This window comes from Aquarana catesbeiana, linkage group LG04, assembly GCF_042186555.1.
Source record: "Aquarana catesbeiana isolate 2022-GZ linkage group LG04, ASM4218655v1, whole genome shotgun sequence".
NCBI classification, from domain to species: Eukaryota; Metazoa; Chordata; class Amphibia; order Anura; family Ranidae; genus Aquarana; species Aquarana catesbeiana.
In genome coordinates this window covers 555,970,164-555,992,137 of record NC_133327.1, presented here as the reverse complement: position 1 = coordinate 555,992,137, position 21,974 = coordinate 555,970,164, and the positions used below count along the sequence as shown (strand labels likewise).

Here is a 21,974-nt window from a genome sequence, read left to right as displayed (position 1 = left end):
GCAACTAAATTAAAGTGGAGATCCGCTGAAAAAAAAAAAAAAAAATTAAAAGCCAGCAGCTACAAATACTGCAGCTGCTGACTATTAATATATGGACACTTACCTGTCCAGGGAGCCCGCAATGTCGGCAGCCGAAGCCGACCCGTCCTTCGGCTCTCGGCTGCTGCCGGCGCCATCCTTGGTAAGGGAATAAGGAAGTGAAGCCGTGCGGCTTCACTTCCTGGTTCCCTACTGCGCATGCGCGAGTCGTGCTGCGCGTCCTCTCAGGTCCCTGGTGTGTTCTGTGTCTCACAGAATACAGCGGGGGGAGGACGGGGTAGGTGCCGGAAGTGGCATAGGTCACTGCAAGCGCAGCGGTGAGCTATGCCAGGAAGTGGGAGCAAATACCTGTATTAGACAGGTATCTGCTCCCTCCTACCCCCAGAAAGGTGCCAAATGTGACACCGGAGGGGGGGTGGGGATCCAAAAAGTGGAAGTTCCATTTTTGGGTGGAACTCCACTTTAAGCAGTACCTCCGCTCCAGCAATACAATGTCTGCTAGCTCCCTCGTTGGCAACTTCACCCAGCTTTCTTTTTGCAATCGTTGTCTTCAGCCACCTTCATTGACAAGCCTAGAATGATGCAACTCCCGTACATGCACACAGTTGATTCATCTCAGCACCAAGACATGCAGAGCTCCGTGTATAATCTGAAGAAGTTTGCTAGCAGGCAAGAAGCATTTACCCTAGGTTCACACCTATGCCTTTTTTTATTGCATTTTGTAGTTCTCAGAAACGCACTACAGTTCATTTAACATGGTTTCCTTTGATGACGCCCTGTGGGAGGGCGAAATGCATTGACGTGACACACTTCCGGTTCGGATGTCATTTCCGGTCTCGTGGGAACGCTGTTAATAGTGTTTGCTGCATCCCAATTGTTTCAATGCCCGATTTTAACTTACTTTTGTAAGTATAACCTTTTATGCGCAATAAATTTTCAATCTTAGCATACTTCACTATTGGTCCCCCCTTTTTCTTCCCTTTTGGGTACCTGTTTTTCATATGGCTGAGTATTAACATTGAAGGAACGTTTATCATCTCATCAGTGAACCTACCATCCTGCAACATTCCTTGGATATCGTTACAAGCCAATACTGCATCCCAGACTGAAAAGCTGGGTGTCATTGTGATTTGGTGAGTGGGGACACATGTGGGGGTGTCTCGGTACACCTGAAACTTGTTCTGCAACATTTTCTCTGCACTTTCCGCACACCAGATGTGAAGCATTCCCTGCATTTTTACACACTATTTGTGAAGCACCTTCATAGTTTTGTATGGACTTTATGTTTTTTGTTATCACTTATTATGGGTTTTTGTTTGTGAGCGCTGTATTTATATATTTTACCACCATGGTTTCCTATGGTACATGTTCACATCTATGCGTTTTTGGAAAGGATCAGAGATTTTTTTTCCGCGTTTTGCGTGTAATAGACTTCAGTGGAATCACATCAGAAACGCAAGTGTTGTATTTGTGATGGGATTTTTAATGCTTTTTGCATTTTTTCGTTTAAAACACTGTATATAGCTGGTTGCTAAGGAGGGGGTCGGGAAGCCGGCCATAACAACCGATGAGTCATCAGCTGTCAGCGGGCTTCCCGCTGAAATCTGAATGTAAACAAAAAACCACTGTGGAGGTCCACACCAGACCCACACAAGGCCCTTAGGGTCTAGTATGAATTTAAAAAATAAATCCACCTGAGCAGGTCAGGAAAGGGAGGGAACGAGCAAGCGCCCCCCCGAACCATACCAGGCCACATGCCCTCAACATGGGGGGGTAGGTGCTTTGAGGTGGGAGGAGGCCTTGTTGATGGGGACAAGGGCCTCTTTCCAACAACCCTGGCCGGTAGTTGTCAGGGTCTGTGGGCTTGCCGAAATCTGGAAGCCCCCCCATTAACAAGGGGGCCAGATCCCGCCCCCCCATGTGAATGGGTATCAGGTACACAGTACCCCTACCCATTCACCAAAAAAGCAGTGAAATGTTAACAAAATACAAGAGCCGTTTTTTTGAGAAGTCCTTTAATAAATAAGCCAAGAGCGATCATCTTCTTTTGCTGTCTTCTCTCAGAGCCATCTTCTTCCTCGCTGCCGGTTACCCGCTAAAAACAAAAAAGCCGCTGTTGTCCTGTCACGTCACAAGGGCCTGGTATGAACCTGGGGGGGACCCCACGCAGGTTTTTTTGCAAATTTTTTTTTACATTCAGCTTTCAGCGGGAAGCCCGCTGACTCCTCATCGGTTGTCAAGGACGCGGCTTCCCGGCCCCCTCCTTAGCAACCAGCTATATACAGTGCGTTTACAAAATAAAATGCACGAAAACTGCATGCAGAGATAACGCGGGTTTAAAAATGCAAAACGTGCCTGAAAAACGCATCGAGAGTAGCTGCATAGAACCTAGACTTATTGCAGAAGAGATATAGTATGTCTCTTCTGCAAAAAAGCCTACCTGCTAGCATACCCCCTTCTACCAAATCCCAAGTCCTATTTTACAACCAGTTACACATCATGATGTCAGACTTTTTGGTGACTATGTAGTGGTGATGAACAATAGGTATTTCAAAAACAAAACATTCCATTCTGTATACTTACTTTTTCTGGCTCATCAGCATATGCAGACAATCCCGGCTTTATAGCTTTAAATGTCTCATGAACCAGAATGGGCACACCTGGTGAGAAAAGGCCAGTTGAAAATAAACACTGTTACAATGGCATCAATACCTGACTTTGCAATAACAAAGACCTACAGATGTTAAAGTGGAGTCCCACCCCAAAGTGGAACTTCCACTCATTTGTCCCCCCCCCCCTCCGGTGCCCCATCGGGGGGGGGGGGGCGACAAATTCGAATATCCTGTCCCCCACTTCCGGGAGACCGGGCCAGGGCGCATTACGTCAGCGGCTCGGCTCCCTCATCCTCCCTCCTCCTTTCCCCACCCCAGGGAAAGAAAGAAAGAAAGAAAGAAAGAAAGAAAGAAAGAAAGAAAGAAAGAAAGAAAGAAAAGAAAGAAAGAAAGAAAGAAAGAAAGAAAGAAAGAAAGAAAGAAAGAAAGAAAGAAAGAAAGAAAGAAAGAAAGAAAGAAAGAAAGAAAGAAAGAAAGAAAGAAAGAAAGAAAGAAAGAAAGAAAGAAAGAAAGAAAGAAAGAAAGAAAGAAAAGGAAAGAAGAAAGAAAGAAAGAAAGAAAGAAAAGAAAGAAAAAGAAAGAAAGAAAGAAAGAAAGAAGAAAGAAAGAAAAGAAAGGAAAAGAAAGAAAGAAAAGAGAGAGAAAGAAAGAAAAAGAAAGAAAAAGAAAGAAAGAAAGAAAAAGAAAAAAAGAAAGAAAAAGAAAAAAAGAAAGAGAGAGAAAGAAAGAAAAAGAAAGAAAGAAAGAAAGAAAGAAAGAAAAGAAAGAAAGAAAGAAAGAAAGAAAAGAAAGAAAGAAAGAAAGAAAGAAAGAAAGAAAGAAAGAAAAAGAAAGAAAGAAAGAAAAAGAAAGAAAGAATAGAAAAGGTGAAATGACCACTGCCCCAGGTTTCCTATTTCAGGGTGGTTCCTTCATCTTAAACAGGAACTAGAGCGCTTTCTTCCTACACTGCATGTGTCGATAGAAACACACAGCCCCATAGTCTAGAATGGCAAGGTTCCCCTGCTCCACGCTCTTCCAAGCTACAGACTGGCCTGAGCCTGCACTGTCCACTGTTAATTCTTTCCTGTGAAGACTGGAAGTTCAGGGAAGCAGCACTGAAAACTATAAGCAGCTAGTGCGTGGGTAATAAATTTAAACAAAGTTTACTTGGCAATGTATAGTTTATTGTGCTCAATATGTTAAGCTTTAAAAAGGCAGAAGGTTTGGTACTACTGTTTGCTTGTGTACAGGAGTCAATGATTGGCCCTGGACACAGACATTTTACACCCAAGGCCACTCATCAATTTCTTATGCGAGCAAGCACTTGGATGTGCTGTGATAAGCATATATCCTCAGCCTGTCATTGATCTATAAAAGGTGGCTGTACGTGAGCACCACTCATTACCGGGTGTCTTCTGGCCACATAAACACACATTCCTCAGACTTCAGACTGTATGTCCCTCTGTGCCCGTGTGAATGAGGACCTAGACTATTTTTTTGGCCCAACTTACCAGAGGACGTTCGGCTGAAATTATATACATGTATGCGTGTTCCGGTACTTCCAGCATCAAACATTATTCCATAAAATACATCCTGTGAAGTTGTTCTTCTGCCACTTCCCTCTTCATGTGGAAACTTAGAGGCTGTACTCTTGGATTCTACACTGGAGCGAGGACTCCAAGTGACATAGCTGAGCAAGAGCGTCACACACAGTGCAATCGACAGGAGACAGGGCAACTTTGAGAACTTCATGGCTATAGCTTCAGAGGAGCTGAAAAGGAAATTCAAAAGCTTTTTAAATTATCTTTATTACCCTGTTTCCCCGAAAATAAGACCTAGCGTGATTGTCAGTGATGGCTGCAATATAAGCCCTACCCCCCAAATAAGCCCTACCCTGAAAATAAAACCTACAAGGACTTTAACTAGGGCTTATCTGGGGGGGTAGGGCTTATATTGCAGCCATCACTGACAATCACGCTAGGTCTTATTTTCGGGGAAACAGGGTAGTTAGGTAATGTAACAATTTAAAAATGAACCAAAAGAGAATATGGGCTTCACTGTTTGTTTTTTTTGCAGGCCCCAGGAATGTCATTGGCCTTTTTTTTTTCTACTTGATGAGCCACTGACACACAAGAATGCTTCTACAAATGGCCACTGCCCTCCCCTATAACTGGCCTTTGCAAGGCGACGCATGTCAAACAAAACCAAAGAAAATTCCCAGCCAGCTATCCTGTCTAACAGTATGCGTTAAAAACAGGGGTTTAGTTTGCACACATTTAAAAATATATGCGTAAGCTGCAGAGGACGCAACAAGGCATCCCATTATTATCCACAGTCCGAACTCTATACATTTTTGAGAGCCTCCATAGTAGAAGCCCATGCATTATAATGGATGGGTAGAGGGCAGGTGAGCCTGGAAGTAGCCCACCCCTCCTTAAAAGGCACACGCTAGAAACACCCAGCACATAGCACAAGGGTGTCCAGTATGTCCCCTCATCAGGAGGATGCACTACTGGTGAGGGGACGCACTGGACAGCTTTGTGGCCATTGTGCTATGTGCTGGTTGATTCCAGTGCGCCACTGTGCTTTCGAGGGGTGGGCTACTTCCAGGCTCACCTGCCCTCTGCCTATCCATTATTATATATGTGCTTCTACTATGGAGGCTCTCAAAAATGTATAGTTAGGACTTTCGGATAATAATGGGGTGCCTTGTCGCGGCCTCCACAGCTTACGCATGTATTTGCAAATGTGTGCAAACTAAATCCTTGTTTTAAACGCAAACTGTTAGACAGGTTAATTCTGTTAGTTGCAAGCTGGCTGGCAAGTTTAGCAGGGAGTTTTGTTTTAAGAATGTGTCTACACCTAATAGGTGTGTGCTCAACTAACAGAGGAGAAAACCCCATTACATTTCCCTATAGATGAATGCAGTTTAGATTTTTGAAATGATGGCCATGCACTAGTGATGCGCCGAAAATGATCGGCCTGAAAATAGGGTTTTCAGCATTGTGCCAGAAAAAAAAAAAAAAAATGGCTGTTGAAAACATCCGCAATTTTACCGCACTTATGGTGTATTTTTCATTGATCATGTGACTCAAAAAATGCATTCATAAAAGCAATGTACTAGGCCAGGGGCGCCTTTTTTTAGCCATTTCTGAAGCCCCCCTTTTCCCTACCTGAGCCCACCCGATTCAGCCATGTGCACGAGCGCAGCGGCTCCCATTGCTGTCCCTCTTCTTATTGGACAAAGATTGGTTTTCACTGTCAATCAAATCTGGTGACACGGGAGCGGCGCCAAGACCCCGCTGTCTGCCAATGGACGCAGCTGCGGGACTTGAGGAGCACCCGATAAAAAGGAGGGGTCTGGAGTAGAGGTCGACCGATATATCGGCCGATTTTTGGCATTTTTTAATTAATCGGCATCAGCCGATTGTGCTGATAAAAAAGGCTGATTTATCAGCGCGAATTGCAAATAACTTCTGTAATAGAAGTTAATGCAAGTTGCCCGAAGTCTTCCCAGGTCTCTCCTATCTGGGCAGCCTGCCAAGTCTGAGAAAAGAAGCAAAGAGATACAATGTTTATACTTATCAATGGACTGAACTCAGTGTGTAGGAGTTTTCAGTTTAACCATTTAAAGACTAAATCTTTTCTGACACTTGTTGCTTACAAGTAAAAATCCTGTGTTTTCTGCTAGAAAGTCATTTAGAACCCCCAAACATTATTATATATTTTTTTTTAGCAGAGACCCTAGGGAATAAAATAGCGGTTGTTGCAATATTTTATGTCACACGGTGTTTGGGCAGCGGTCTTTCAAACCCAATTTTTTTGGAAAAAATACACTTTAATGAATAAAAAAAAAAAAAAAAAAAAAAAAAAAAAACAGTAAAGTTAGTCCATTTTTTTCGTCCAAAAGTTTTGATTACCTGTTTTTGTCTATTTAATATTTAAGATATAGTTTTTTTTTTTATCTAAATTATACATACAAGTGAACTGATTGGAGGTTTGTTTTGTTTAATAAATGTTTAAATGTAAGACATTTTCTGTGTCACTTATTACTTAAGGCTGCTTCCACACTGGAGCGGGCAGGCGTTGACAGTAAAACGCTGCTAGTTTTAGAGGCGCTTTACCGTCATTTTAGCAGCGCTATTTGGCCGCTAGCGGAGCGACCCAGCTAGTGGCCAATTTTTTTAACATCCTGCCAACACATCGCCTCAGTGTGAAAGCACTCGGGCTTTCACACAGACTGCAGGGGAGCCATTGCAGGCACTATTTTTAGCCCAAAAGCGCCTGAAAAATGCCACAGTGTGAAAGGGGTCTGTTAGATTTTATAAGATGAAGAGGGAAAAAAAAAAAAAATTGAACTAACACATCGGCCCAAAAAAATTAGCATCATATATCGGCCGCCGCGATTAATAAATATCGGCATCGGCCAGAGAAAAGACCATGTCGGTCGACCTCTAGCCTGGAGCGCAAGCGAGGGACCCCAGAAGAGGATCAGGGCTGCTCTGTGCAAAACCATTGCACAGAGCAAGTATGACATGTCCCCCCCCCCCAAACCTATAAAAAATAAAAAAATAAAAAAATAACCAAACACAAAGCTTTACAAGCACATGTAGTTAACCACTTGCCGACCGCCTCACGCATATATACGTGAACAGAGCGGCACGAGCAGGCAAAATCACGTACCTTGTACGTGATTGCCTTCCCGCGGGCGGGGGGTCCGATCGGACCCCCCCCCGGTGCCAGCGGCGGTCGGCATTTGTCTGGCAGCGATCAGAGATGAGGGGGAGGCCATCCGATCGTGGCCCCCCCCCTCGCGATCGCTCCCAGCCAATGAGAAACATCCCCTGCCAGTGTATAGTACACACAGGCAGAGGATGTGATGTCATCTCTCCTTGGCTCGGCAGTTTCCGTTCTGACGCCGAGGAGAGAAGACATCCAAGTAAGTGTAAAACACAAACACACACAGTAGAACATGCCAGGCACACTAAACACCCCCGATCGCCCCCCGATCCCCCCCCCAATCACCCCCCCCCCCCGTCACAAACTGACACCAAGCTGTTTTTTTTTTTTTTTTTCCTGATTACTGATTGGTGTCAGTTTGTGACAGTTAGAAGTGGTAGGGCAGTTAGTATTAGCCCCCTGTAGGTCTAGGGTACCCCCTAACCCCCCCTAATAAAGTTTTAACCCCTTGATCACCCCCTGTCACCAGTGTCGCTAAGCGATCATTTTTCTGATCGCTGTATTAGTGTCACTGGTGACGCTAGTTAGGGATGTAAATATTTAGGTTCGCCGTCAGCGTTTTATAGCGACAGGGACCCCCATATACTATCTAATAAAGGTTTTAACCCCTTGATTGCCCCCTAGTTAACCCTTTCACCACAGATCACTGTATAACCGTTACGGGTGACGCTGGTTAGGTTGTTTATTTTTTATAGTGTCAGGGCACCCGCCGTTTATTACCGAATAAAGGTTTAGCCCCCCGATCGCCCGGCGGTGATATGCGTCGCCCCAAGCAGCGTCAGATTAGCGCCAGTAGCGCTAACACCCACGCACGCAGCATACGCCTCCCTTAGTGGTATAGTATCTGAACGGATCAATATCTGATCCGATCAGATCTATACTAGCGTCCCCAGCAGTTTAGGGTTCCCAAAAACGCAGTGTTAGCGAGATCAGCCCAGATACCCGCTAGCACCTGCATTTTGCCCCTCCGCCCGGCTCGGCCCAGCCCACCCAAGTGCAGTATCGATCGATCACTGTCACTTACAAAACACTAAACGCATAACTGCAGCGTTCGGAGAGTCAGGCCTGATCCCTGCGATCGCTAACAGTTTTTTTTTTGTAGCGTTTTGGTGAACTGGCAAGCGCCAGCGGCCTAGTACACCCCGGTCGTAGTCAAACCCGCACTGCAGTAACACTTGGTGACATGGCGAGTCCCATAAGTGCAGTTCAAGCTGGTGAGGTGGCAAGCACAAGTAGTGTCGCGCTGCCACCAAGAAGACAAACACAGGCCCGTCGTGCCCATAATGCCCTTCCTGCTGCATTCGCCAGTCCTAATTGGGAACCCACCACTTCTGCAGCGCCCGTACTTCCCCCATTCACATCCCCAACCAAAAGCAGTCGGCTGCATGAGAGGCATTTTCTTTATGTCCTCCGAGTACCCCTACCCAACGAACCCCCCCAAAAAAGATGTCGTGTCTGCAGCAAGCGCGGATATAGGCGTGACACCCGCTATTATTGTCCCTCCTGTCCTGACAATCCTGGTCTTTGCATTGGTGAATGTTTTGAACGCTACCATTCACTAGTTGAGTATTAGCGTAGGGTACAGCATTGCACAGACTAGGACACACTTTCACAGGGTCTCCCAAGATGCCATCGCATTTTGAGAGACCCAAACCTGGAACCGGTTACAGTTATAAAAGTTAGTTACAAAAAACACACAAACAAAAATAAAAAAAAATAAATAGTTGTCGTTTTATTGTTCTCTCTCTCTCTCTATTCTCTCGCTCTACTGTTCTGCTCTTTTTTACTGTATTCTATTCTGCAATGTTTTATTGTTATTATGTTTTATCACGTTTGCTTTTCAGGTATGCAATTTTTTATACTTTACTGTTCACTGTGCTTTATTGTTAACCATTTTTTTGTCTTCAGGTACGCCATTCACGACTTTGAGTGGTTATACCAGAATGATGCCTGCAGGTTTAGGTATCATCTTGGTATCATTCTTTTCAGCCAGCGGTCGGCTTTCATGTAAAAGCAATCCTAGCGGCTAATTAGCCTCTAGACTGCTTTTACAAGCAGTGGGAGGGAATGCCCCCCCCCACCATCTTCCGTGTTTTTCTCTGGCTCTCCTGTCTCAACAGGGAACCTGAGAATGCAGCCGGTGATTCAGCCAGCTGACCATAGAGCTGATCAGAGACCAGAGTGGCTCCAAACATCTCTATGGCCTAAGAAACCGGAAGCTACGAGCATTTTATGACTTAGATTTCGCCGGATGTAAACCGCGCCATTGGGAAATTGGGGAAGCATTTTTTCACACCGATCTTGGTGTGGTCAGATGCTTTGAGGGCAGAGGAGAGATCTAGGGTCTAATAGACCCCATTTTTTTCAAAAAAAGAGTACCTGTCACTACCTATTGCTATCATAAGGGATATTTACATTCCCTGAGATAACAATAAAAATGATTAAAAAAAAATAAATAAAAAAAAAAAAAAAAAAAAAAAAAAAAAGCACCCCTGTCCCCCCTGTTCTCGCGCTAAGGCGAACGCAAGCGTCGGTCTGGCGTCAAATGTAAACAGCAATTGCACCATGCATGTGAGGTGTCACCGCAAACGTCAGATCGAGGGCAGTAATTTTAGCAGTAGACCTCCTCTGTAAATCTAAAGTGGTAACCTGTAAAGGCTTTTAAAAATGTATTAATTTTGTTGCCACTGCACGTTTATGCGCAATTTTAAAGCATGTCATGTTTGGTATCCATGTACTCGGCCTAAGATCATCTTTTTTATTTCATCAAACATTTGGGCAATATAGTGTGTTTTAGTGCATTAAAATTTTAAAAAAGTGTGTTTTTTCCACAAAAAATGCGTTTGAAAAATCGCTGCGCAAATACTGTGTGAAAAAAAAAAAAATGAAACACCCACCATTTTAATCTGTAGGGCATTTGCTTTAAAAAAATATATAATGTTTGGGGGTTCAAAGTAATTTTCTTGCAAAAAAAAATAATTTTTTCATGTAATCAAAAAGTGTCAGAAAGGGCTTTGTCTTCAAGTGGTTAGAAGAGTGGGTGATGTGTGACATAAGCTTCTAAATGTTGTGCATAAAATGCCAGGACAGTTCAAAACCCCCCCAAATGACCCCATTTTGGAAAGTAGACACCCCAAGCTATTTGCTGAGAGGCATGTCGAGTCCATGGAATATTTTATATTGTGACACAAGTTGCAGGAAAGAGACAATTTTTATTTTTTTTTTTTTTTGCACAAAGTTGTCACTAAACGATATATTGCTCAAACATGCCATGGGAATATGTGAAATTACACCCCAAAATACATTCTGTTGCTTCTCCTGAGTACGGGGATACCACATGTGTGAGACTTTTTGGGAGCCTAGCCGCGTACGGGACCCCGAAAACCAATCACCGCCTTCAGGCTTTCTAAGGGCATAAATTTTTGAATTCACCATTCACTGCCTATCACAGTTTCGGAGGCCATGGAATGCCCAGGTGGCACAAAACCCCCCCAAATGACCCCATTTTGGAAAGTAGACACCCAAAGCTATTTGCTGAGAGGTATAGTGAGTATTTTGCAGACCTCACTTTTTGTCACAAAGTTTTGAAAATTGAAAAAAAAAAAAAAAAAAAAAAAAAAAAAACTTTTCTGGTCTTTCTTCATTTTCAAAAACAAATGAGAGCTGCAAAATACTCACCATGCCTCTCAGCAAATAGCTTGGGGTGTCTACTTTCCAAAATGGGGTCATTTGGGGGGGGTTTGTGCCATCATGGCATTTTATGGCCTTCAAAACTGTGATAGGCAGCGAGGAGTGAAATCAAAAATTTATGCCCTTAGAAATCCTGAAGGCGGTGCTTGGTTTTTGGGGCCCCGTACGCGGCTAGGCTGCCAAAAAGTCCCACACATGTGGTATCCCCGTACTCAGGAGAAGCAGCTGAATGTATTTTGGGGTGCAATTCCACATATGCCCATGGCCTGTGTGAGCAATATATCATTTAGTGACAACTTTTTGTAAATTTTTTTTTTTTTTTTGTCATTATTCAATCACTTGGGACAAAAAAAATATTCAATGGGCTCAACATGCCTCTCAGCAATTTCCTTGGGGTGTCTACTTTCCAAAATGGGGTCATTTGGGGGGGGGGGGTTTGTACTGCCCTGCCATTTTAGCACCTCAAGAAATGACATAGGCAGTCATAAACTAAAAGCTGTGCAAATTCCAGAAAATGTACTCTAGTTTGTAGACGCTATAACTTTTGCGCAAACCAATAAATATACGCTTATTGACATTTTTTTTATCAAAGACATGTGGCCGAATACATTTTGGCCTAAATGTATGACTAAAATTGAGTTTATTGGATTTTTTTTTATAACAAAAAGTAGAAAATATCATTTTTTTTCAAAATTTTCGGTCTTTTTCCGTTTATAGCGCAAAAAATAAAAACGGCAGAGGTGATCAAATACCATCAAAAGAAAGCTCTATTTGTGGGAAGAAAAGGACGCAAATTTCGTTTGGGTACAGCATTGCATGACCGCACAATTAGCAGTTAAAGCGACGCAGTGCCGAATTGTAAAAAGTGCTCTGGTCAGGAAGGGGGTAAAACCTTCCGGGGCTGAAGTGGTTAAAACAAAAACAAAAAGAAATATGAGTGCAGCTCCCCCCCATACTTACCCGAGCCTGATCCAGCAATGTGCCCAAAAGCAGAGGCTCTCTTATTATGCTTGCTTTTTTTTTTGGGGGGGGGGGGGGATGGTGTCAGTGTTTTTTTATTTTTTTTTTTTTATTTAATCAGCCCTGTTGGGGGGGGGGGGGGTTGGTGAGACAGGGAAAGGGACTAAGGACACAGATTCCCCAATACCTTTCTTTGCAGCCTCAGCTGCACTAAAAATGAATGGAGACATAAACTGAAGCATCGTAAACACAGGTTATGTTGTTTCAGCAAGACCCCTTTCACACAGGGGCGGTTTTCAGGCGCTTTAGCATTGGAAATGGCCTCTTCTAAGCACCTGAAAACCGCCAGCCTTAAATTCAAGTGTGACTTTTCACACTTGTATGGTGCACTTGCGGGACGTTCCTAAAAGTCCTGCAAGCAGCATCTTTAGGGCGGGTTGGGAGTGCTGTATTTAGCGCTCCCAAAACACCCTGCCCATTGCCTAAAAAGCACTTTGGAAGCGCCGCAATACAGGAGTTTTTAACCCCTTCTTGGGGTTAAAGGCGCTGCGCTATCGGTCAAAAAGTGCCGCTAAAACAATCGCTGCTTTACTGCGAACGCGGCCACAGTATGAATAGACAAAATCCGTGATCACTGACTCCATTCATTCAGAAAAGGAAGGAGCTGGACTCCTTCGTCCGCTTTCCATCCTGACTGTAGAGGGAAGGAAGGAAGGAAAGAGGGCGGGAGGAAGGAAGGAAGGAAGGAAGGAAGGAAGGAAGGAAAGAGGGCGGGAGGAAGGAAGGAAGGAAGGAAGGAAGGAAGGAAGGAAAGAGGGCGGGAGGAAGGAAGGAAGGAAGGAAGGAAAGAGGGCGGGAGGAAGGAAGGAAGGAAGGAAGGAAGGAAAGAGGGCGGGAGGAAGGAAGGAAGGAAGGAAGGAAAGAGGGCGGGAGGAAGGAAGGAAGGAAGGAAGGAAGGAAGGAAGGAAAGAGGGCGGGAGGAAGGAAGGAAGGAAGGAAGGAAGGAAGGAAGGAAGGAAGGAAAGAGGGCGGGAGGAAGGAAGGAAGGAAGGAAGGAAAGAGGGCGGGAGGAAGGAAGGAAGGAAGGAAGGAAGGAAGGAAGGAAAGAGGGCGGGAGGAAGGAAGGAAGGAAGGAAGGAAGGAAAGAGGGCGGGAGGAAGGAAGGAAGGAAGGAAGGAAAGAGGGCGGGAGGAAGGAAGGAAGGAAGGAAGGAAAGAGGGCGGGAGGAAGGAAGGAAGGAAGGAAGGAAGGAAAGAGGGCGGGAGGAAGGAAGGAAGGAAGGAAGGAAGGAAAGAGGGCGGGAGGAAGGAAGGAAGGAAGGAAGGAAGGAAGGAAAGAGGGCGGGAGGAAGGAAGGAAGGAAGGAAGGAAGGAAAGAGGGCGGGAGGAAGGAAGGAAGGAAGGAAAGAGGGCGGAAGGAAGGAAGGAAGGAAGGAAAGAGGGCGGAAGGAAGGAAGGAAGGAAGGAAGGAAAGAGGGCGGGAGGAAGGAAGGAAGGAAGGAAGGAAAGAGGGCGGGAGGAAGGAAGGAAGGAAGGAAGGAAAGAGGGCGGGCGGAAGGAAGGAAGGAAAGAGGGCGGGCGGAAGGAAGGAAGGAAGGAAGGAAGGAAGGAAAGAGGGCGGGCGGAAGGAAGGAAGGAAAGAAGGAAGGAAGGAAGGAAGGAAGGAAAGAGGGCGGGAGGAAGGAAGGAAGGAAAGAGGGCGGGAGGAAGGAAGGAAGGAAAGAGGGCGGGAGGAAGGAAGGAAGGAAAGAGGGCGGGCGGGAGGAAGGAAGGAAAGAGGGCGGGCGGGAGGAAGGAAGGAAAGAGGGCGGGCGGGAGGAAGGAAGGAAAGAGGGCGGGCGGGAGGAAGGAAGGAAAGAGGGCGGGCGGGAGGAAGGAAGGAAAGAGGGCGGGAGGGAGGAAGGAAGGAAGGAAGGAAAGAGGGGAGGGAGGAAGGAAGGAAAGAGGGCGGGAGGGAGGAAGGAAGGAAGGAAGGAAGGAAAGAGGGGAGGGAGGAAGGAAGGAAAGAGGGGAGGGAGGAAGGAAGGAAAGAGGGCGGGAGGGAGGAAGGAAAGAAGGAAGGAAGGAAGGAAGGAAGGAAAGAGGGCGGGAGGGAGGAAGGAAGGAAGGAAGGAAGGAAGGAAGGAAGGAAGGAAAGAGGGCGGGAGGAAGGAAGGAAGGAAAGAGGGCGGGCGGAAGGAAGGAAGGAAAGAGGGGAGGGAGGAAGGAAGGAAGGAAAGAGGGCGGGAGGGAGGAAGGAAGGAAAGAGGGCGGGAGGGAGGAAGGAAGGAAAGAGGGCGGGAGGGAGGAAGGAAGGAAGGAAGGAAGGAAAGAGGGCGGGCGGAAGGAAGGAAGGAAAGAGGGCGGAAGGAAGGAAGGAAGGAAGGAAGGAAAGAGGGCGGGAGGAAGGAAGGAAGGAAAGAGGGCGGGCGGAAGGAAGGAAGGAAGGAAGGAAAGAGGGCGGGCGGAAGGAAGGAAGGAAAGAGGGCGGGAGGAAGGAAGGAAGGAAAGAGGGCGGGAGGAAGGAAGGAAGGAAAGAGGAAGGAAGGAAGGAAGGAAGGAAGGAAGGAAGGAAGGAAGGAAGGAAGGAAGGAAGGAAAGAGGGCGGGAGGAAGGAAGGAAGGAAAGAGGGCGGGCGGAAGGAAGGAAGGAAAGAGGGCGGGCGGGAGGAAGGAAGGAAAGAGGGCGGGCGGAAGGAAGGAAAGAGGGCGGGCGGGAGGAAGGAAGGAAAGAGGGCGGGCGGGAGGAAGGAAGGAAAGAGGGCGGGCGGGAGGAAGGAAGGAAAGAGGGCGGGCGGGAGGAAGGAAGGAAAGAGGGGAGGGAGGAAGGAAGGAAAGAGGGCGGGAGGGAGGAAGGAAGGAAAGAGGGGAGGGAGGAAGGAAGGAAAGAGGGCGGGAGGGAGGAAGGAAGGAAGGAAGGAAAGAGGGGAGGGAGGAAGGAAGGAAAGAGGGCGGGAGGAAGGAAGGAAGGAAAGAGGGCGGGCGGAAGGAAGGAAGGAAAGAGGGCGGGAGGAAGGAAGGAAGGAAAGAGGGGGGGAGGGAGGAAGGAAGGAAAGAGGGGAGGGAGGAAGGAAGGAAAGAGGGGAGGGAGGAAGGAAGGAAAGAGGGGAGGGAGGAAGGAAGGAAAGAGGGCGGGAGGGAGGAAGGAAGGAAGGAAGGAAGGAAGGAAAGAGGGGAGGGAGGAAGGAAGGAAAGAGGGCGGGCGGAAGGAAGGAAGGAAAGAGGGCGGGCGGAAGGAAGGAAGGAAAGAGGGGAGGGAGGAAGGAAGGAAGGAAGGAAAGAGGGCGGGAGGGAGGAAGGAAGGAAAGAGGGCGGGAGGGAGGAAGGAAGAAAGAGGGCGGGAGGGAGGAAGGAAGGAAAGAGGGCGGGAGGGAGGAAGGAAGGAAGGAAAGAGGGCGGGAGGGAGGAAGGAAGGAAGGAAGGAAGGAAGGAAAGAGGGCGGGCGGAAGGAAGGAAGGAAAGAGGAAGGAAGGAAGGAAGGAAGGAAGGAAGGAAGGAAAGAGGGCGGGCGGAAGGAAGGAAGGAAAGAGGGCGGGCGGAAGGAAGGAAGGAAAGAGGGCGGGAGGAAGGAAGGAAGGAAGGAAGGCGGGCGGAAGGAAGGAAGGAAAGAGGGCGGGAGGAAGGAAGGAAGGAAGGAAGGAAAGAGGGCGGGAGGAAGGAAAGAGGGCGGGAGGAAGGAAGGAAGGAAGGAAGGAAGGAAGGAAGGAAGGAAGGAAAGAGGGCGGAAGGAAGGAAGGAAAGAGGGCGGGCGGAAGGAAGGAAGGAAAGAGGGCGGGAGGAAGGAAGGAAGGAAAGAGGGCGGGAGGAAGGAAGGAAGGAAAGAGGGCGGGAGGAAGGAAGGAAGGAAAGAGGGCGGGCGGAAGGAAGGAAGGAAGGAAGGAAAGAGGGCGGGCGGAAGGAAGGAAGGAAGGAAGGAAAGAGGGCGGGCGGGAGGAAGGAAGGAAAGAGGGCGGGCGGGAGGAAGGAAGGAAAGAGGGCGGGCGGGAGGAAGGAAGGAAAGAGGGCGGGCGGGAGGAAGGAAGGAAAGAGGGCGGGAGGGAGGAAGGAAGGAAAGAGGGGAGGGAGGAAGGAAGGAAAGAGGGCAGGAAGGAAGGAAGGAAAGAGGGCGGGAGGAAGGAAGGAAGGAAGGAAGGAAGGAAGGAAGGAAGGAAGGAAGGAAAGAGGGCGGAAGGAAGGAAGGAAAGAGGGCGGAAGGAAGGAAGGAAAGAGGGCGGAAGGAAGGAAGGAAAGAGGGCGGGAGGAAGGAAGGAAGGAAAGAGGGCGGGCGGAAGGAAGGAAGGAAAGAGGGCGGGCGGAAGGAAGGAAGGAAAGAGGGCGGGCGGAAGGAAGGAAGGAAAGAGGGCGGGCGGGAGGAAGGAAGGAAAGAGGGCGGGCGGGAGGAAGGAAGGAAAGAGGGCGGGAGGGAGGAAGGAAGGAAAGAGGGCGGGAGGGAGGAAGGAAGGAAAGAGGGGAGGGAGGAAGGAAGGAAGGAAGGAAAGAGGGGAGGGAGGAAGGAAGGAAAGAGGGCGGGCGGAAGGAAGGAAGGAAAGAGGGCGGGCGGAAGGAAGGAAGGAAAGAGGGCGGGCGGAAGGAAGGAAGGAAAGAGGGCGGGCGGAAGGAAGGAAGGAAAGAGGGCGGGAGGAAGGAAGGAAGGAAAGAGGGGAGGGAGGGAGGAAGGAAGGAAAGAGGGAGGGGAGGGAGGGAGGGAGGAAGGAAGGAAAGAGGGGAGGGAGGGAGGGAGGAAGGAAGGAAAGAGGGGAGGGAGGGAGGGAGGAAGGAAGGAAAGAGGGGAGGGAGGGAGGGAGGAAGGAAGGAAAGAGGGGAGGGAGGGAGGGAGGGAGGAAGGAAGGAAAGAGGGGAGGGAGGGAGGGAGGGAGGAAGGAAGGAAAGAGGGGAGGGAGGGAGGGAGGAAGGAAGGAAAGAGGGGAGGGAGGGAGGGAGGAAGGAAGGAAAGAGGGCGGGCGGAAGGAAGGAAGGAAAGAGGGGAGGGAGGAAGGAAGGAAAGAGGGCGGGAGGGAGGAAGGAAGGAAAGAGGGCGGGAGGGAGGAAGGAAGGAAGGAAAGAGGGCGGGAGGGAGGAAGGAAGGAAGGAAAGAGGGGAGGGAGGAAGGAAGGAAAGAGGGCGGGCGGAAGGAAGGAAGGAAAGAGGGCGGGCGGAAGGAAGGAAAGAGGGCGGGAGGGAGGAAGGAAGGAAAGAGGGCGGGAGGGAGGAAGGAAGGAAAGAGGGCGGGAGGGAGGAAGGAAGGAAAGAGGGCGGGAGGGAGGAAGGAAGGAAAGAGGGCGGGAGGGAGGAAGGAAGGAAAGAGGGCGGGAGGGAGGAAGGAAGGAAAGAGGGCGGGAGGGAGGAAGGAAGGAAAGAGGGCGGGAGGGAGGAAGGAAGGAAAGAGGGCGGGAGGGAGGAAGGAAGGAAAGAGGGCGGGAGGGAGGAAGGAAGGAAAGAGGGCGGGAGGGAGGAAGGAAGGAAAGAGGGCGGGAGGGAGGAAGGAAGGAAAGAGGGCGGGAGGGAGGAAGGAAGGAAAGAGGGCGGGAGGGAGGAAGGAAGGAAAGAGGGGAGGGAGGAAGGAAGGAAAGAGGGGAGGGAGGAAGGAAGGAAAGAGGGGAGGGAGGAAGGAAGGAGGGAGGAAGGAAGGAAAGAGGGAGGAGATAGAGGGAGGAGATAGAGGGAGAAGGAAGAAAAGCTATACAGGGGGAAAAAAAAAAAAAAAAAAAAAAAAAAAAAAAAAAAATCGGTGCTTTTAATTGCCCCCTCCAATCACCTGTGAGGCTGCCCGACCCCCTTCTGAGCATGAGGATGCCCGGTCTGATACAACAGGTTAGGCATTGAAGCATTTGCACTAGTACCGATACTCATGCAAATGCTTGGTATCGGCACTGATACTAGTATCGGTGCATTCTAGTTTATGTGCCTGTCATCCTCTGTTAATAAGGTATTAAGTAGGGTATTTTTATAAAATCGCATACACTGGGGAGCTTAATGTTATCTAACAGAGGGAACAGAAAAAACAAAACAAAACAAAAAAAAACAAAAAAAACGTGGCTTTACAAACACTTTCAGTGCACGCATTGGAAGCAGCTTTCTACAGAGGCACTTGCTGAAGAGGAAATGCCAGGAGAGCCGGTGTTCTCGAGAAGTGCCCCCCCATCGAATAGTGCACGCGCAGGACGGAGCCGCAGATCAGCTGGAGTGACATGACCAGGGCACAAGCGCACATCATAAGAGGCATCTCTCGATGGGAGATACCACTTCACAGCCACAATTTAAACCTATACAAACAGCAGGGGAGACCGAAGTTCTCACATTGTGCCTCGCTGTTGTGGGGCGGCTTTACAGTGTGCTGATGGTCCGGTTTTGTCTCTGTTGCAGGGCGGATTTGCTGTGTTGAACGGCCGGTTTTGCCTGTGTGAAAGGGCGGGATGAAACACCGACAAAACCAGCTCTTCAACACAGCCACTAGGCACCAGCAGTGATGCCCAATCTGACAACTACGGTCTCCCCCGCTGTTTGTATAGATTTAAATTGTGCCCGTGAAATGGTATCTCCCATTGGGAGATACCTCCTACGATGTGCGCATGCACCCTGGTTATGGCAGCTCAGCAAATCAGCTGTTGTGCTGTTCCGTAAGGCGCATGCGCAGTACATACCAGGCACTATTCGATGGGGGGCACTTTGGGCCAATCACAACAAAACAGACTGAATTAATCAGTTTCATTCAGTAAAATGCTTGCTTATAGCAATGCATTTCACTGCTATAAGCAAACAATGTGTTAAAAAAAAAAAGTAACATTATATTGCTCTGGTCACAGTGTGTTAAAGTCATTTTTTTTTTTTTTTTTTTAAAAACTGTCAACAGTAAGTAGCCCTGATCACCGGCACACCAGTTATATGATGCTGCTGTACTGCACTGGTGACAGTATTTAACCACCTCAATACAGGGCACTTACATCCCCTTCCTGCCCAGACCAATTTTCAGCTTTCAGCACTCTCACAATTTGAATGACAATTATTCAGTCATGCAACACTACCCATATGAAATGTGTGTCCTTTTTTCACACAAATAGAGCTTTCTTTTGGTGGTATTTAATCACTTTTAATAGTGGGTTTTTTATATTTTTTGTGCTATAAATTTTTAAAAAAAGACCGTAAATTTTGTGAAAAAAAAATGCCTTTTTCTTTGTTTCGGTCATAAAATGTTGCTAATTAGTAATTTCTTTCCATAAATTTTGGCCAAAATTTATACTGCTACATATCTTTGGTAAAATAACCCAAATTAATGTATATTATTTGGTCTTTGTGAAAGTTATAGAGTCTTCAAACTATGGTGCCAATCACTAAAAATTGATCACATCAGGTGAATCTCATTTCTTGAGACGCTAACAAGACAGGAAAGTACAAATACCCCCCAAATGACCCATTTTTAGAAAAGTAGACATTCCAAGGTATTAAGCAAGTAGCATGGTGAGCTTTTTAAAGTTGTAATTTTTTCCCACAATTCTTTGCAAAATGAAGATTTTTATTTTTTTAACAAAAAATTGTCATATTATCAGGTTATTTCTCACACACAGCATATGCATACAACAAATTACATTCTGCTACTCTTCCCAAGTATGGCGATGGGCTGCAGATAGGTACTCGGGTAACTTAATGAGCTGCAGACAGGTACTCGGGTAACGGGTACTCTGATGGCCTGGTGACTGGTATTTGGGTACTCTGAAGGGCGATGACAGGTACTAGGTACTTATATGAACTATGACAGGTACTCAGATGGACTGTGGCAGGTACTTTGATGGCTGGTGACAGGTCCTCTTTATTGGGGGGGGGGGGGGGGCAATCAGTGAGTTGGTGTACACTGTGCGGTAACGAGATGTTACCGCAATCTCCTTCTCACACACGATTGGTGTGTGAGGAGGAGAACCCGGTAACATCTTGTTACTGTTCTATGTTTACATTTAGTGATCGGCTGTGAAAGGATCACAGCCGATCACGTGGTAAACAGCTGCCGGCCAATGGCTGTTTACCAGCGTTGGTGACGAGCAGTGTTCCAGGGAACAAGCTGTCTTCGACGTGATCGCGTGCATGTGCCATGCAAAATGGGGCGGTACCATCTGTGATCGGCCGTGACTTCATCACGGCTGATCACATGGTAAACAGCCATGCCCAATGGCTGTTCATCCCAGTCAGTGGCGAGCGGTGTCTCTGTGAAAGATACAGGGCTGCGCACACACGATCACGCGCATTCCCTGTTTAAATGGACGGACGTCATATGATGCCCGCCCAGAACAAGAGCCGCGCCACCTGGCCGTCATTTGACGGCCGGCAAGCGGTAAAAAATAAATAATAATGAAAATGTTTAATATCTTCATTTTCAAAAAAACTTATGACAAAAAACTACAACGCCTCTTACTAAATACCTTAGACTGTCTACTTTCCAAAAGCAGGTCATTTGGGGGATATTTGTCCTGGCATTTTAGGGCCTCAGGAAATGAGATAGGTCGTCAGTACATCAGGATTGATCAATTTTCAGATATATACCATAGTTTGTAGATGCTATAACTTTCCTACAGACTAAATAATATACACTGATTTGTGTTATTTTCACCAAAGAAATGTAGCAGGGTACACTTTGGCCTAAATTTATGAAGGACAATTATTTATTTGCAAAATTTTATAAACAGAAATGAAGAAAAAAAAACTTTTTTCCAAAGATTTTCAGTCTTTTTTTGTTTATTTAGGAAAAAAATAAAAACCCAGTGGTGATTAAAAGAAGTATAGGTTTGGGGGTTATTGCAGTTTTATACTCACCTAGGTGGATGCCGCATCTGTCCCCCGGCATCTCTGCACTGAGAACTGAGCGATCAAACATCGCCGGTGGCTCAGTTCTCTCAGCTCCCCGAGAAGAGAGTGGCTGACTATCAATCAGCAGCTCTCCTGCTTTGCTCACTGGAGTGCTGAGCTATGGATGGGCGGGCAGCAGCCAAGAGGGCTAATCAGTCCAGGCATCCCAGAGTCGGGATGACACTTTCCCTGAACTGATATTGGTGACATCAGCAGAGAGCGGACTTCAGTCCTTGCGGCTTTACAACCTGGTACCCAACTGCGCATGCGCGAGTCACGCTGCGCATCCTGACTGGTCCATGCTGTCTTCTGGTAAACGTGGGTCTCCCGGAAGACAACGCGCGGGGGAGGGGGGGAATGGAGGAGGGGCCGGACATGGCGTAGATTGCCGCAGATTTTGCGGCGATCTATCGCTGGCAGTGGGAGCAAATACCTGTATTAGACAGTTATCTGCTCCCCCCTCCCCCTGAAAAGGTGACAAATGTGACACCGGAGGTGGGGGACCGGATCAGTGGACGTTCCATTTTTGGGTGGAACTCCACTTTAAGTAAAAGAAATGATTGAAGGATCTGAAGATATAGATATGAAGAGTACTCTTCCCAGCACACAGTAATAAAGGAGCACAGTCCTCCATGGTCTCTGGTGTAGTGCACTGATCAGAGGACAGCCCTCCTCCAGGGAATGGTAGATTACAATACAAGTCATTTGGGGTCACATCTCTGATCACTATCAGTCCCCCCGGCTCCACTATTACGGTGTATCAGGTGTCCCCGGCCAGGAAGAACACCCACTCCGGGAGTATTATACACGGCCACTTACCTGTGCATAGTAAACAGCCATTCACTTCCAGCGAACTGCCCGACTCAACCGGCACTACCGCATACCTCCACATCACTCCCCGATCACCTTTTATCCCTGGGAGGGGCTCCCATTCCACTCCTCTGACGCGTCTACAGCTACTGACATCATCAGAGCGAGTGCCCACAGCGGCCATCTTTAAACCGGGAAAGCTGCTGCTTTCGATGTGCCACTGGTTTTTAATCAGTATAGGAACGAATGTGGTGACGTTATCATGCAATTGTGTCAGGCATGCAAAAGATAAAAGCAGGGAAAGAGAAGCACTTGTGTGTAGAGCAATGTGAGAGGAGCTGTGATATGTGTAC

General features: G+C 47.6%; 1 protein-coding gene across 2 annotated transcripts in view; it reads right to left on the bottom strand.

The window, feature by feature from the left end:
- The window catches only part of ENTPD6 (ectonucleoside triphosphate diphosphohydrolase 6), a 97,724-nt gene extending 75,952 nt beyond the window's left edge, over positions 1 to 21,772 (bottom strand). For both annotated transcript variants that reach the window (XM_073627980.1, XM_073627981.1), the window contains exons 1-3: positions 21,631 to 21,772; positions 4,145 to 4,404; positions 2,623 to 2,699 (exon numbers count right to left, since the gene is read on the bottom strand). In XM_073627980.1, coding sequence (XP_073484081.1) covers positions 2,623 to 2,699; positions 4,145 to 4,404; positions 21,631 to 21,638 — 345 coding nt within the window. In that variant the 5' untranslated portion in view covers positions 21,639 to 21,772. The remainder of the gene's footprint in view (positions 1 to 2,622; positions 2,700 to 4,144; positions 4,405 to 21,630) is intronic.
- Between the last annotated feature and the right edge of the window lie 202 nt (positions 21,773 to 21,974).